Source organism: Crocodylus porosus, unplaced genomic scaffold (assembly GCF_001723895.1).
Source record: "Crocodylus porosus isolate Cpor-Errol unplaced genomic scaffold, CroPor_comp1, whole genome shotgun sequence".
Lineage (NCBI taxonomy): Eukaryota > Metazoa > Chordata > Crocodylia > Crocodylidae > Crocodylus > Crocodylus porosus.
The window spans coordinates 2,463,186-2,477,250 of NW_017728949.1; the positions used below are offsets into that span (position 1 = coordinate 2,463,186).

General features: G+C 44.8%; 1 protein-coding gene across 2 annotated transcripts in view; it reads left to right on the top strand.

The window, feature by feature from the left end:
- The window catches only part of NSF (N-ethylmaleimide sensitive factor, vesicle fusing ATPase), a 116,142-nt gene that overhangs the window by 65,079 nt on the left and 36,998 nt on the right, over positions 1–14,065 (top strand). For both annotated transcript variants that reach the window (XM_019554256.1, XM_019554254.1), the window contains exons 10-12: positions 5,863–6,028; positions 8,329–8,403; positions 13,669–13,856. In XM_019554256.1, coding sequence (XP_019409801.1) covers positions 5,863–6,028; positions 8,329–8,403; positions 13,669–13,856 — 429 coding nt within the window. The remainder of the gene's footprint in view (positions 1–5,862; positions 6,029–8,328; positions 8,404–13,668; positions 13,857–14,065) is intronic.

A 14,065-nucleotide genomic window follows, 5' to 3' on the forward strand; every position in this document is an offset into this window, starting at 1 on the left:
AGGAGTTCCAAGTAGAATAGAAGTGCTTGTTTAGAGAAAAGAAGCTGTTGATCCCTTGATTGGCAGTGTCCTTGTGAACCTGGGAGCATTTCAAAGTGTTTTACGAGCCTTTTTTTATGCTACTTTTGGATGACGTTTTCTCTGACTGTTTTGCATTATAGAGTGTGGCAGCTGCTCAGAATAGGATGTGAGCAAGGAAATGGGTGCTAAATGTTACCCTCAGGCTTCTAATCCTCTGCCATTGAAGTCGGTAGGAGTTTTACCCCTGACTTCAGCAGGCACAAGATAAAGGCATAAGTGTGGGATAAGCTTAAATGCCTAAAATTCACATTTCCTTGGTCCCAGGATTATAGGATATCTCAGTCTGTCGTTAATTATCATTGCTTAAAACAAACTAGCAAGTAGAAACAATATTGCAAAACTAGGTTAGGTACAGTGATTTTTTTTCCCCCCCCCGCCAGTGGTAGTGTTGGGGACAAGGGTGTAAATTAATATTTCTCTATGGTGGTTAAAGATGCAGTCAGTACTAAAGGTTAGGCCTTTTTTCTAGCCATCTGAAAATTAAAGGTCAAAATACTGTTTCTTATGTGCTGAGCAGAAGGAATAAGCTGTTAGGTGGCTCTTGGTTGTTTGTACCTGCTACTAGGAAAGTGCTGTACCTGTGATGCTCCTCAGCCAAATTTAGTACAGCCTTTTATGGTAGATGGTAGCAAATAGCCTCTTATACAGAAAAGATTTTCTAGATCCAGTGTTTCTAGACATACTTTTTAATGAAACGTGGTAAGAATTTGCACTTTAAGAGGCTTGTTGCTCAATTTCAGCTGTGCGGTTCTGGGAAGTGTGTTAATTAGAGCTGGTCCATCTCCACAGAGCTCCTTCCCTCCTGCTCTTGTAATAAAAGTAACATCTGTGGACTACTACTCCTTTGAGGTAACACACCTGATGAAATAGACCCTAGATTGGCTGGGGGAGCTTGTCCTGATGACAGGTTGTGAGATTAGGAAGGTCTTGGAAAGGTCAGTATTGTAATGACTTGTGCCTGGGGAAGATTGCCAAGGTGACAGTGTATTCGCACAGTGTTCACATTGTGGACAGCAGACACAGGAAACAAAATTCTTTTTGAGGAAGAATTTTGGAGAGGAGAAAAACTGCATGACAACGTAAGTCTGTGCTGAACAAGTATTCTGTACTGTGTTTTTTCCCAGTCATACCTGGTTAGGCTTTGAGTCCTGAAGTGAATGATCCTTCTATTGCTTGTATTTGAAAACATGCTTTGGAAGATGTAGCATGATACTCCTGAGAGTTGCACACTTCTGTAGGATGAATGCATTGTAGACACTGGGGCCTGCTTGTATTCTTCCACAAGCTCCCTATATGCCATTGTCCATTGTCCTCTCTAGTCTAGGGGGACTTGTTGCAGCCTCTTCCACCCACCCATGGTAGATGTTCTGTCCTCTCTACATATATTATGAAAGCTGTCTGTGTGCCTCTTCCCTCCCCCATATCTGGGGCCCTGTGTTTCCTCTTCCAAGCTTCGTCTTTCCTGCACACTGTTTTCTCTTACCAATTTTCATTCCCCCCCAATTCTGGGTTAGAGCTTCTGCATGTCTGTCCATCAATTTCCCCTGTCTGGGTCCCAACTTCTCACCACTACCACTCCAAAGCAATGACTTAAACACTGCTGAAATAAGGTCCACGTCTGGTGCCTGTGGTTCAAGGAGGAGGCTAGTAAACTGAAGAGGAACCAGAGCAGAGGCCCAAAGATGGTGAAAGGCTTGAAAAACATGCCTAATGAGTCCTGAGGAGCTTAGGCTAATTATCAAAGAAGCTTTTAAAGGGTGACAACGGAAGCTTTTCAGTCTCAGATAAGATATGGCAGCTGGAACCAGAGGGAAGAGAAAATGATGTGGAAAAGGGACAGTTTCTTTTTACCATTAGAACAATATACCAAGAGTCATAGTGGGTTCTCCATCACTGGCAATTTGTTAAATAAATGGGATCATAGAGTTGGAAAATTAGGGTTGGCAGTGACCTCAGAAGGTCATCTAGTCCAACCCCCTGCTCAAGTAGGACCATCCCCAACTAGATCACCCCAGCCAAGGCTTTGTCTAGCTAGGCCTTAAAAACTTCCTAGGATGGAGTCTCCACAACCTCTCTGGGTAACATGGTCCAACACTTCACTACCCTCCTTGTGAGAATTTTTCTTAATATCTAACCTAAATTTCCCTTGCTGCAACTTGAGACCATTGCTCCTTGTTCTGTTATCTGGCACCACTGAAAACAGTCTCACTCCACCCTCTTTGGACCCCCCCCCCCCTTCAGATGGTTAAAGGCTGCTATTAAATCTCCCCCTCAGTCTTCTCTTCTCCAGACTAAATAAACCCAGTTTCCTCAGCCTCTCCTCAAGTCACATGCCCTAGCCCCCTCACCATTTTCATTGTCCTCTGCTGGACTCTCCCCAATTTGTCCCCATCCTTTCTGTAGTGGAGGGTCCAAAACTGAACACAGTACTCCAGATGTGGCCTTGCCAGTGTCTAATAGTCACACAATCACTTCACTTGATCTGCTGGCCATGCTCTTATTAATGCAACCTGGTATGCCTTCAGCCTTGTTGGCAACAAGTGCACATTGTTGGTTTATATTCAGCTTCTGGTCCACTGTAACCCCTGGTCCTGCAAAGCTGCTGCTTAGGCAGTTGGTCCCCAGCCTGTAGTGGTACATAGGATTGTTTTGTCCTAAGTGACAAGTGCAGAGTCCAGCCTTATTGAACCTCATGAGATTTATTTTGGTTCAGTCCTCTAGTTTGTTGAGGTCTCTCTGAATCCTAGTCCTACTACTCCTGCAGCTTGGTGTCATCTGTGAACTTGCTGAGGTTGCACCCCATCTCATCTTCCAGATCAGTGATGAAAATATTGAACAAAACCAGCCCCATGACCAACCCTTAGGGCACTCCACTTGATACTGGCTGCCAGCTAGAATTGAGCCTGATCCTCTGAGTATCAGTCCAGCCAGGTTTTTGTCCACTTTACAGTCTGTTCATCCAGCCTATATTTCCTTAGCTTGCATGTGAACTCGTGTTGTGGGAGACTGTATCAAAAGCCTTGCTGAAGCCAAGCTATATCACATCCACTGTTCAACCCACATCCACAGAGCCAGTCATCATCATAGAAGACAGTCAGGTTGATTAGGCATGACTTGCCCTTAGTGAGTCCATGCTGACTGTTCCTAATCGCCTTCACCTACAAGTGCGTAGAAACTGATTCCCTGAGGACCTGCTCCATGATTTTTCCAGGAGCTGAGGTGAGGCTGACTGGTCTATAGTTCCCTGGATTCTCCTTCCTCCCTTTCTTAAACATGGGCACTATATTTGCCCTTTTCTCCAATCATCCCTGATCCTCCTCTTGTTGCTGACATACTTGTAGAAACCCTTCTTGTTACCCTTCATGTCCCCTGCTAGCTGCAGTTCCAACTATGCTCTGGCCTTCCTGACTTCATTCTTGCATTCCTGAGCAATATTCTTATACTCCTCCCTAGTTGTTTTTCCAAGTTGGTCTTCTGCCATATTGCTCATCTTCCTGCAAATCAGGATGGTTTGTTCCTGTGCCCTCAGTAAGGTTTCGTTACAGTACAACCAACTGTCCTGGGCTCCTCTCCCCTTCAGACTGTTCCCCCAGGGGATTCTGCCCATGAGTTCCTGGAATAAGTTGAAGTCTGTGTTTCTGTAGTCCAGGGTCTGTACTCAGCTGCTCTCCTTCCTTCCTTTCCTCAGGATCTTGAACTCAGTTGTCTAAAGCCCCTCCCAAATGCACACGTTTTGCAGTGGTCCTTGGAAGGTCATCAGATTAAGGCTAGTTTTAATTGAAGAGCCAAGAGCAAATTCCATGGTAAGAGCAAGCCCATGCTGATAATAGTCAGCTAGCCTCCCTCTTTCATGGCAAGGAGGATCCAACTCCAGTGTCCCTCCTGACAGACAACAGCACTATTAATATGGGAGAAGGAGAGGCAGTTTCTTAAGTAAAACAGTCTCAAGCTCATAACTAATGCCCTAACCTCTACTCGGTCCATTTCTTTCCTTTCTCACATCCTTGTGACAAGGTACAGTACATCAGATTCCAACAAAATCTGTGAATTTTGCTAAATACCAAGAATGCTTGTGCTTTGGCCTTGAACTTACGACCTCTTGGGCTGTCAACTATATACCTTGGCACCCATGCCATCCTGCACCTTCCTGTCCCTCCTCTTCCCCCCCCCCCCCAGGTGTTTTTCTAAAACATGTCTGTGGTTCAGACAAAAATTCTGTAACCTTTTACACAAGAGGTCAGACCAGAGCATCCAGAGCATCCTAATGGTCCCTCTAGCCTTAAAATTTATTAATCTCTCCCACCTCCACCCCTCTTGGTCTGCCTCCCTCTGGGCCTCTCTTCCCCCACAATGAGAGCTTGCTTCCAGGCCTCTTGAGGACCCTGTCTTTTCCATTTCCATCAGCTATCCCTCTGATCAATGCTGTTTACCTTCTCTAGTCCTCTGTCCCCCTCTGCTCTGTGCAGGCAGTATCAGGGGAAGGCAGAGAGTGATTACGCTGCCTGCAGCACTAGGTAGTCATGGGGCTCTGATTTTCTTTTGAATGAGGTTTATCTGGTGGCCTCACCTGCAAGAAAAATTGATACCTAGAGCATTCCTAGGTTGTGATTGGGGGCGGGGGGGTGTTGGGTTTTTTGGGGTTTTTTTGTTTTTTCGTGGGGGGGGGGAGATTTATTATGTCAGCACTTTAAAAATTGTTATGCTACAGGCAAACAAAGAAATGCTATCAGGTTGTGTGTAGGTCAGCCAGTTGCTGAGCCAATTATGGCATGCATCTTGTAATCATGGCTAAAACTCCAGAATACAGTTACAATTGGTCAAGCTTTGAATCTCTTCCCAGCACAATTATAGACTGTAATAAAGTTTGTATACATTTCTGCTAGTGACATCTTTTGAACCTGAGTTTTGCTTTATAGCTCAAGCTGTAATATGTAGAAGGTTTTAAAATGGTAGTCTTCTTTTGGTAAGCATTTGATTTTTGTATCTAAATAAATGCTCAATCCAGGAGAGCAGACTCTATCAAAATATTATTTTTGCTCATAAAAATATACAGGTTACCTATCTGCATTTAAGCCATCAAAATAACTTTTGACTTTTTGTTCTTACTACAGAATATATACTGACTGAGGTATTTACACATAAGCAGCTCCAGGGAGGGTTGTAGTCCCACTCTTTGTGCAGAATATGAGATCATATCTATATCTAGCATCTGCAATCTTAAAAGTGCAAGTTTATGATGCTTTTGTGATATGAGCAAACCAAGATGACAGTTGTGCCTTTTTAGAAATATGGAAGTATATTAGGAGAAGCCAAGTGGCAAAAAAATGTATGCTGCTCTTAAAGGGCTTCTGGTATTCTGGGCATTGTCTAGACATGTTTCTCTCTCATTAACTAGCATGTCCTATAACATTTTAAAAGCCTGATGTAGATATAGCATACACTGTGACTAGCCCCTCCTCACATGGCCAAGTTAAGCCTAAATTAGCTCAATTATGTTAGGGGCAGCCTCACCTAGTCTTGAAATGTATGTGTCAGCACATGCTGGCTAAGGTGTAGTTAATAACACTACTTAAATCCTAGTTCAGACAGGCCCCTAGAATGTTTTGTTCTGGTAGGATAAGAAGTAGACCTAAGAGATCTGCTGACCACATGCTGCTCACTGATGAAATGTCCCCATTTGAGTAGCAGGAACTCAAGGTAGCACATTCACTGTTTAGCTGGAGTCTTTTTAGGAATGAATTATCAGATTTTAGCACTGCTTTTTTTTTGTCTTTCCAATAGCTTGGAGCAAACAGTGGTCTGCACATCATAATCTTTGATGAGATTGATGCCATCTGCAAGCAGAGGGGGAGCATGGCAGGCAGCACTGGAGTCCATGATACTGTTGTTAACCAGCTCTTGTCTAAAATTGATGGCGTGGAGCAGCTGAATAACATCCTGGTCATTGGTATGAAAATATCAAGTTTGATGCCAATTTGTAAAAGAGCAGGGTGTGTAAGAGACATGAGACCTGGATGTTTAAAGGTTTGTTTTGGAGATTAAGTGGTATGCTAAGGAAGCTTTCAGTAGCGGAAGAACAGCATTTCATCCTTGATTTGGAAATGTAGGTCACTAGGCCTGCTTTGCAGACATGGAAGAAAAAAAAGAAACACTTTACCGGAAGGAACAGCATGTTACGTAGACCCAACTCTGCAGCATCTGTATAGATCAGGCGCTTCAGTGGGGGTTTTTGGTGCTTTTATCTAACAGCTGATTCAATGCACCTACTTTATACAGGTGTTGTAGAGCCACATCCAACTAAAGCACTGTCTCTTCTGGGCATGTGCTGGGCTCAGCGAGGGAGCGCACCAAATTTAAAGTAAAGCATATTTCTTTTTTCCCCCCCCATGTCTGCAGGCAGTGAAAGTGTACCTTTTCTCACCAGCTCTAATGGAAGTTGTAAAATTCCCCTCTTACCAGGAGGGAGAAGTGGAGGCATGGGTAAAAGGCTTCCTATGCATCCCTGGCCCTGGTGCATGCAGATTTAGGGAATGCATCGGGAGTCTTTCCCTCTGTTCCACTTCCCTATCAAACCAGTTTAGAAGATGCAGTGGGGCAGAGCCCCCAGCCCACTCCTCAGACTAGGAAGTCCTTGTTTTGGGGAAGCGTAGGAAGCATTGCCCCATTGCCCTGGGGAAGGCTTCCCTGGCTCCAGTTCCCAGCACTGCAGGCTTTTAAATTGTATTGTGCATTGCCGAAGCGGGCAGCAGGAATGGCAGCGTGAAGCTGGAGGCATGGAGAAGCAGGCTTGCAGAGGCTGGTTTCTGATCCCACCAGCTTTGAAATCACTATCCCTGCTGCCCACCTGGGTGACGTGGCTGGCAAAGGGAAACTGATGGGGCTGGGAGCCAAGCTTGGGAAGAACCTCCATGAGCCTCCCAGCTTGCAGTCCTTGGTTTTGGAAAGAATGAGGGGACAGCAGCAGCAGCTGCTCCCCTCCCAGACCAGTCCAGAAAAGAAGGGGAGCAGTAGGGGAAAGACCCCAGCCCCTTTCCCAAACTGGGCAGTCCTTAGTCTGGAAAGAGGCTCAGTGCATTGTCCTGCTGCTTCTCTCTCCTCTGAGACCAGGCTGAGAGAGGAGAGTACTAGTGTTCATTTTCATGGGAGAGAGTTTCTCTCACAAGGGAGATCTTCCATGTTGACACCTGAAAGATCTTTCTCCTGGAGGGGGCATGTTTCCCCCAGGAGAAATTGAATAAATGTTTGTATTTTCTGCCATTTCACCTTGTAGAAAGGTGTTGCCTTTATGTGGCTTTTGTGGAGTGTGTGACCTTTCAGTGCAGTGTTCTGTACTAGGTCTGTGCAAAGCTTTGGTCACTGATTCAATTCAGAGGAAATTCAAGTGGCCAGATCTCCAAATCCAAATCGAACCAGGAGACCTGTTAATCTCTCAGAATGGAATCGAAAGCCTTTGATTTGATTCGGAGACATTTGATGATTCAGCCATAGACACAGCTTTATATGTTTTGTTTTCTTACATACCTCAAAGTACCAGGTACGGCTCGTGAACGCTGAGATGGTGGGGCAGATGGAGCGTCCCATGGGAGCGCAGGAGGGTCCCTTGTGTGCTCAGTGACAGACCCAGAAGTGGACCAGAAGTACTTCCAGTTTGCTTCTGGGTCTGCCGCCAAGCACGTGGGGGGATGGGGAGGGCAGTGCTCCTGTGGGACATGCCATCCGCCCCACCATCTCGGCATTCACGAGTCATGCCTGGTACCTCGAGGTATGTAGTAAAAAAGTATAAGGCAGTGTCTATGACCGAATTGCTGATTCTCCAAATCAGAATTGAATCTTCAGATTCAGCTAAATCGAATTGGGATAGTGACCCAAATCGACGAATTGTCACTCTCCCAGAATCGGGCTGAATCTGAATCAAATACTGCCTGCTTTGCACACCTCTACTCTGTACCTATGCATGGTATTTGCAGGGGCTGATAAACCTTCCATAGTCTCAGCTATAAGAGCAGTACATTTTAATTCAAGCAGAGAAGGAACTTCTGTTTATATCCAAAGTTAAGTTTGACTGCTGTTGCCAGAGACCCACCGTGATGTTACATAGGCCTCCAGAAGTGCTGAGGTCTTTTTTGTCTGTATTTTCTCCCTCTAGCTGTACAAAATATGTTTGATATTCTGTTGTTGAGTAGAAACTTAGTGAGCTTACATTCTGTTCGTGATTTTATTTTTTTTTGTTTCCAATTTTGTTTTTAGGAATGACTAACAGACCAGACCTGATTGATGAGGCACTGCTGAGACCTGGGAGATTGGAAGTGAAAATGGAGATTGGTAAGCAGTTTGCTATGGCTCAGTATATGACATCAAATTGACTTACTGCTGCAAAATGGGGCTTGAATTAGAAATCACTAGCTCATGACCAGAACACTGCTGCACAAAATTTGGCAGCTCTGTTTTATGAAGATTATTTAATTTGTCAATTTGCATATATGCTCGGTCATAAATATCTCTCCTGAAAATGGTGTGGTGTTGATGCTGATAGGGAGGTATGGTGGCAGAGCTGTTAAGGAGCTTTACTGTGCCTCCAGAAGCTTGAATTCAAGCCCTATTTTGGGCTTGTTCCAAAGACTGCCACCAGTCCACTGTGCAATTCAGCTAGAGAAGTGATTCTCAGCCAGGGTGTTGCAGCACCCCACCCTAGGGTGCCATGAGATTTGTTTTAAGAGTGCCACAGGGTGCTGCACAATGTTAGTACTGATAGGTGTGCATACACCTACACATGATTCACAAGATTGAACTCAAGTTTCAAATGGGAATCCATAGTGTCAAAAAAACATTCTGACCTGCTGTAGTCTTTATGAATGTGTTGCAGCAGAAGAATTGCTCTTTTTTCTGTAGTCAAAAAATGAATGAATCCAAAGAACTGGCACTTTTGGAGGGGTGCTTTGGGTCAAAAGTTGAGAACCACTGAGTTAAGAGGTCAATGTCAGCTGGCTATGCTGCTGGGTATCCTTTTGTCAATCCTTTGAGTGCCATTAGTAATAGAGACAGGCATGCCTTAACTATGCTAGTGCAAGGGTCCACTAGACTTTGGAGAACTTTTGACAACTTTTTTTTAAACTTTTATTACTGGTAAGAAAAAAGTGGCTTGACACCAATTTTCTATCAAGAAGTGGGAGTGATGTGGGTATGTAAGACCTTGTTCTTTGCACCTTTCAGAAGACCAAAAACCCCTAATAATGTAAAAAAATGGTTGAGTTTTCAATAATGCAAAAAAGACAGAAGTACTTAATAACTATTTTTCTGTAGTTGGGGGAAGAGCTAGTGGTTATATTCTTATCAAATGGTAAGATGTATTTTATTCCAGTAGTTACTAAGGAAGATTTTAGGCAGATACTAAAGCTAACTATTTTGTAGCCAGCAGGATAATTGAACAGCATGCATCTTAGTTTTTGAAAAGTGGGCTGAAGAGCTGCTGTTAATATTAATGGCCTGTTGATATTGGTTTTTCAATAAGTTTTGGACACCAGAGAAGTTCTGGAATAAAGCTAATTTTTGTGTCAGTGTATAAAAGGAGTAAATGAGATCACCTGGAACATTATAGACCTCTTAGCCTGATATTGATCCCAGACAAAATGAGAACAGCTGATATGGGATTCATTTAACAAAGAATAAAAGGTGGGCAATATAATAAATCAGTGTGTGCATGGAAAATTGTTTTTGTCTGACTTTTGATATTTGTTTTGATGAGATCTGAAAATGTCATTGGTTTAAGGTAATAACCATGTAATAAACCTTTGTAAAGAATGTTGCGCTTTACCCTACAACATGGTTTAAGACACAAGAGCAGTATAAAAGAAACATGGTATGTGTGATGTTGATTTACAAGGAAATTAAATAAGTTTAAAAACATTATTTAAATAGGGAGTCTGTCTCTGGTACCACAAGGATCTTGTCTTGGCCATATGCTGTTATATATATGTTGTGTGTGTGTGTGTGTATGTACGTATGTATGTACAGTAAAAGCTCTGTTATCTGGCATCCCCTGGGAATGGGGGATGCCGGTTAATCAAGTATTCCAGTTAATCTAATGTGCACTGTCTAGTGCACTCCCCGGTGTCAGTGTGCTGGGGGACAGACAAACTTATGGCAAGCCAAGGGACTGAAGAACCTGAGGACTTGAATGTGAAGGACCATGAACAGCATGTGCCCCCGGCGACTGGTAGGGCATGGCTGCATCAGCAGTGGGGTCCTGGTGGTCATGAATGGGGAGCTCCCATAGATGCCTCTGCCACTGTCAGCCGGAGGGTGGTAGGAGGGCAGGGGGTGTTGACCAGGGGTTGGCGACCACCCACGTGCTCTGCCAGTGGCAGCCAGGGGCAATCGTGGACTGCCTGCAGATGCCGCCAGCACCACTGGTGGTTGTGGCAAGTGGTGGCTGCCAGCAGGTGCTGCCAACCTTGTCAGCGGTGCCTTTTTGCAGAGGGTGCACTGCCACATGCAGGGGGTGCACATGCACCCCCTACGCGTCGCCCTTGTGAAGGAAGTTGGCAATTTGTCTTTAAATCAAAGGTGCAAATATCATTTCGGAGCTTGTGTCCCTAGCTACTGTTAAAAATGTGCAGAAAAGGCTTCATGAATGACCACTTCAAAAAATGTATTGGGAATAGTTAGAGCAAGGGTTGGCGGTGTTTTTGGGCAAAGTGCCAAAAACACCTACAACCTTGACTCGTAAGATGTTGGTATGCCAGGAGCAGATAGCGGGGGAGCTGCAAGGGGTCCAGTCCTTGTGGCTGCATGCCCTTCCCCACAATCTACCCCAAGGCACATGTGCCAATCAAAATGCCTTTGTGCCATGCTCTGGCACCCATGCCAGGGGTTTGCCTATCACTGAGTTAGAGGATTTACAAGGAATGAAAAAAGGACTGATAAGCTTTGGAGAAAAAATGCTAGAAAGCTGTCGTAAGGGTCAGAAAATGTAGGGACAAAGAGAAAAAATGCTAGACTTCTGCACAGGATACCAAAACAAATTACAAAATGTTCTTCAGCTGCATAGATGAGCAGAAAGATCAAGGGAAAAAGCAAGGCCATTGTGCAATGAGGACAGGCATACATTAAAGAAAATGTATGCATGACCCAAAACTAAATATATACGTTGCCTTAGATATTCAGTAAAACATTGTTGTTAAATATGGGCACTAAGGCAGGATGGCCAATGAAAATAGTGATATGGAAATGTATATTACCATATTCAAGGTGGAAGCAAAACTTGAATATGCTAACATGCTTAAATTGGGGAGAATCTATTATTTCTACCTCAGAATTCTGAAAGAACTGACACATGGAAGCCCAAGTCCAGTAGCAAAGACTTCTTAATAAATGTAAGTAAATGGTGGTTGTATCGCATGACTGGAGAATAGCAAACGTTGCACCTTTTATTTAAGAAGTGTTTTAAAAAAAATCTAGGCATTAACTTGACTTTAGTTGCATGCAAGATTATAGAACAAATTTAGTTGAAAAGAATAAATAAATACCTGGAAACAAATGGAAAATGCGATAAGATACAGTATGCATTTACCAAAGGTATTTTGTACCTAACCTATTAACGTCATTTAAGATAACTATTTTTTCTAGACAAAGCAAATGCAGTAGACTTTTTTCTTAAAGGGCTGGAGCCGCGGCAGGTGGGACAACCACCAGGGCGGGGGCAGTGTTGAGACAGGGGAAGGATTGGGGTTCTCTGGCAGAGCCCCCCTGCAGCGTGGGGCAGTGAGGGGCAGCAGGGATCACTGCCCCCTGCCCGACAGCACCCACTGAGTCGGGGCTTTCTTTAAATAAATGCTGGGAGCTTGGGCGGTCAGGGCAGCCATTGCCGGGCTGGGGGGATGGGCCTAGCTGATTCAGAGATTCAAGAGCAGCTGAATCTCCCAATCGATTCAGGACAGTGATTCAAATCACCGAATTGAATCACTGTCCCCCAAACTGGCCAATCTAAAGCGAATTGTAGCCACTTTGCACAAGCCTAATAAAGAGAGTATACTCTGAGGAGACTAGAAAGAGCTTGCCTTCGTTAGTAAAATGAAGTTTTAATTTGGATGCGATTGCTACTAGAGGTGCATTGATACATTGGTCCCATATTGGATTGGGACTGATATGAGAAAAATTAACTGTATTGGAAATCAGCTTTTTTAGGTTGATGTGGCTGATAATGCCACTGGTAAATACCCTGTGCATGGGCTCAGCTGCAGTGGAGCATGCAAGTGGTGAGGAGCACAGCCTGGCAGCATGCAGAGCATCTGGGTCTGGCTGGTTGTGGGGAAAATGGTGAGAGGGGAGGGAAGGGGCATGGTGGGGGACAGATTGAGACCCCTGTGGTGAGGGAGGGAGTGGGGCTGGGGTAGGAGCAGGGGTAAGAGCTGCACAGTTGGGGTGGGGTGGGGAGGGGACAGAGCCGCAAGTGGCTTATCTGAGGGGCTCAGGGAGGGGATGTCAGATCCCACCATTGTACGTGCCCTGGGGGGGCATGTACGCCAGATCTGCATGGGGCAGTCTGTGGGCTGAGGCTGGGGTGGGGGCTGGGCCAGGCTGAGCTTGGGGTAGGTGGTGGTAGCACGGTGGGGGAGGAGGAGGGGGCTATAGTGAATTTTGTGGTGGCTGCAGGTCCTCCACATAACCCCCTCCCAGTGCTGCTGTGGCCTGGCCCAGCCCACCCCTCCCCACCCTGCTCAGATCCAGGGGTACACACCTACCCACCCACCCCATGCCCTCTCCATGTCTCCTGTACAAGCTACTCATGCCTCTATCCCATGCTTCACCCTGACAGGGCAGTCCCTGCCCCTGCTCCAGCCCAAACCCTACTGCTTCCCTCACTGTGGGGGGTCTCAATCTGCCCCCCACATGGCCCTTCCCTCCCCCCACAGTAGACTTACCAGCCAGTCGCTGCTTTCCATGCTGCCCGGCTGCATGTTGGAATTGGGTTGGTATCAGCTGATATGGCTCGCTAAAAATCAGCCATCAGTATCTGCTCAAATATTCTCTATCAGTGTATCCCTAATTGCTACATATAAATGTGTTAATGATTGTCAATCTTGGCAGGAAAAGTGCTATTTAAGCTAAAAAAAAATAATAATATTGATATAAGAATAACTGAGTATAAACTGTCTAAGTAACTTTAAGCTGGAAATTACAACATTTCTAATCATCAGAACAGTGGGGGTCTGAAAAAGCCTCCCAAAGTAGTAGGAACAAAGACAGTGTGGGAGGCAGGAATAAAAAACAAGAATCCACTCTGCAAATCACTTGCTTCATGATCCTTGGGCAAGACACTTAATCCTTGGGTGCCATCTGTAAAATGGCAATAACTGTAAGCTGCTGGAGACTTTAATGATTGATGTTCCTTGAGTTCTCAAATGAAAGATGCTATAAAGTACTCTACCCTGTGAGAACAGGCTGTCCATGCTGATGAGCAGCCCTGTATGCAGGGACTCTAAAGAAAGGAGAGGGCTCCCAGTCTTACTTTATCCTCAAGACAGAGCATTGAGGCAATAGTATGATCATAGTTCAAGGCCTGACATGCTCTCTCTCTGTATATCCCAGGTTTACCAGACGAGAAGGGCCGGACTCAGATTCTTCATATCCATACCTCAAGAATGCGGGACCATCAACTTCTGGCTGTAGATGTAGATATTACAGAACTGGCTGTAGAGACCAAAAATTTCAGTGGTGCTGAATTAGAGGGTCTTGTGCGAGCTGCACAGTCCACTGCTATGAACAGACACATAAAGGTTAGTCATGATTTCCCATACAGGCATCAAATGGCAGTAATGGCTGTACAGTTTGTTCACTTCTATGATATGTTTTCTTCTGAATGTATGATGAAGTCTTCAGGTACTTCAGAATTTGGGTATCTTGCATGAATTACAAGCTGCAAGCTCATAACTCTTATGTGGACAAAATGTCTGTTTTTCCATCCCCTGCACATGTCCTTTAAATG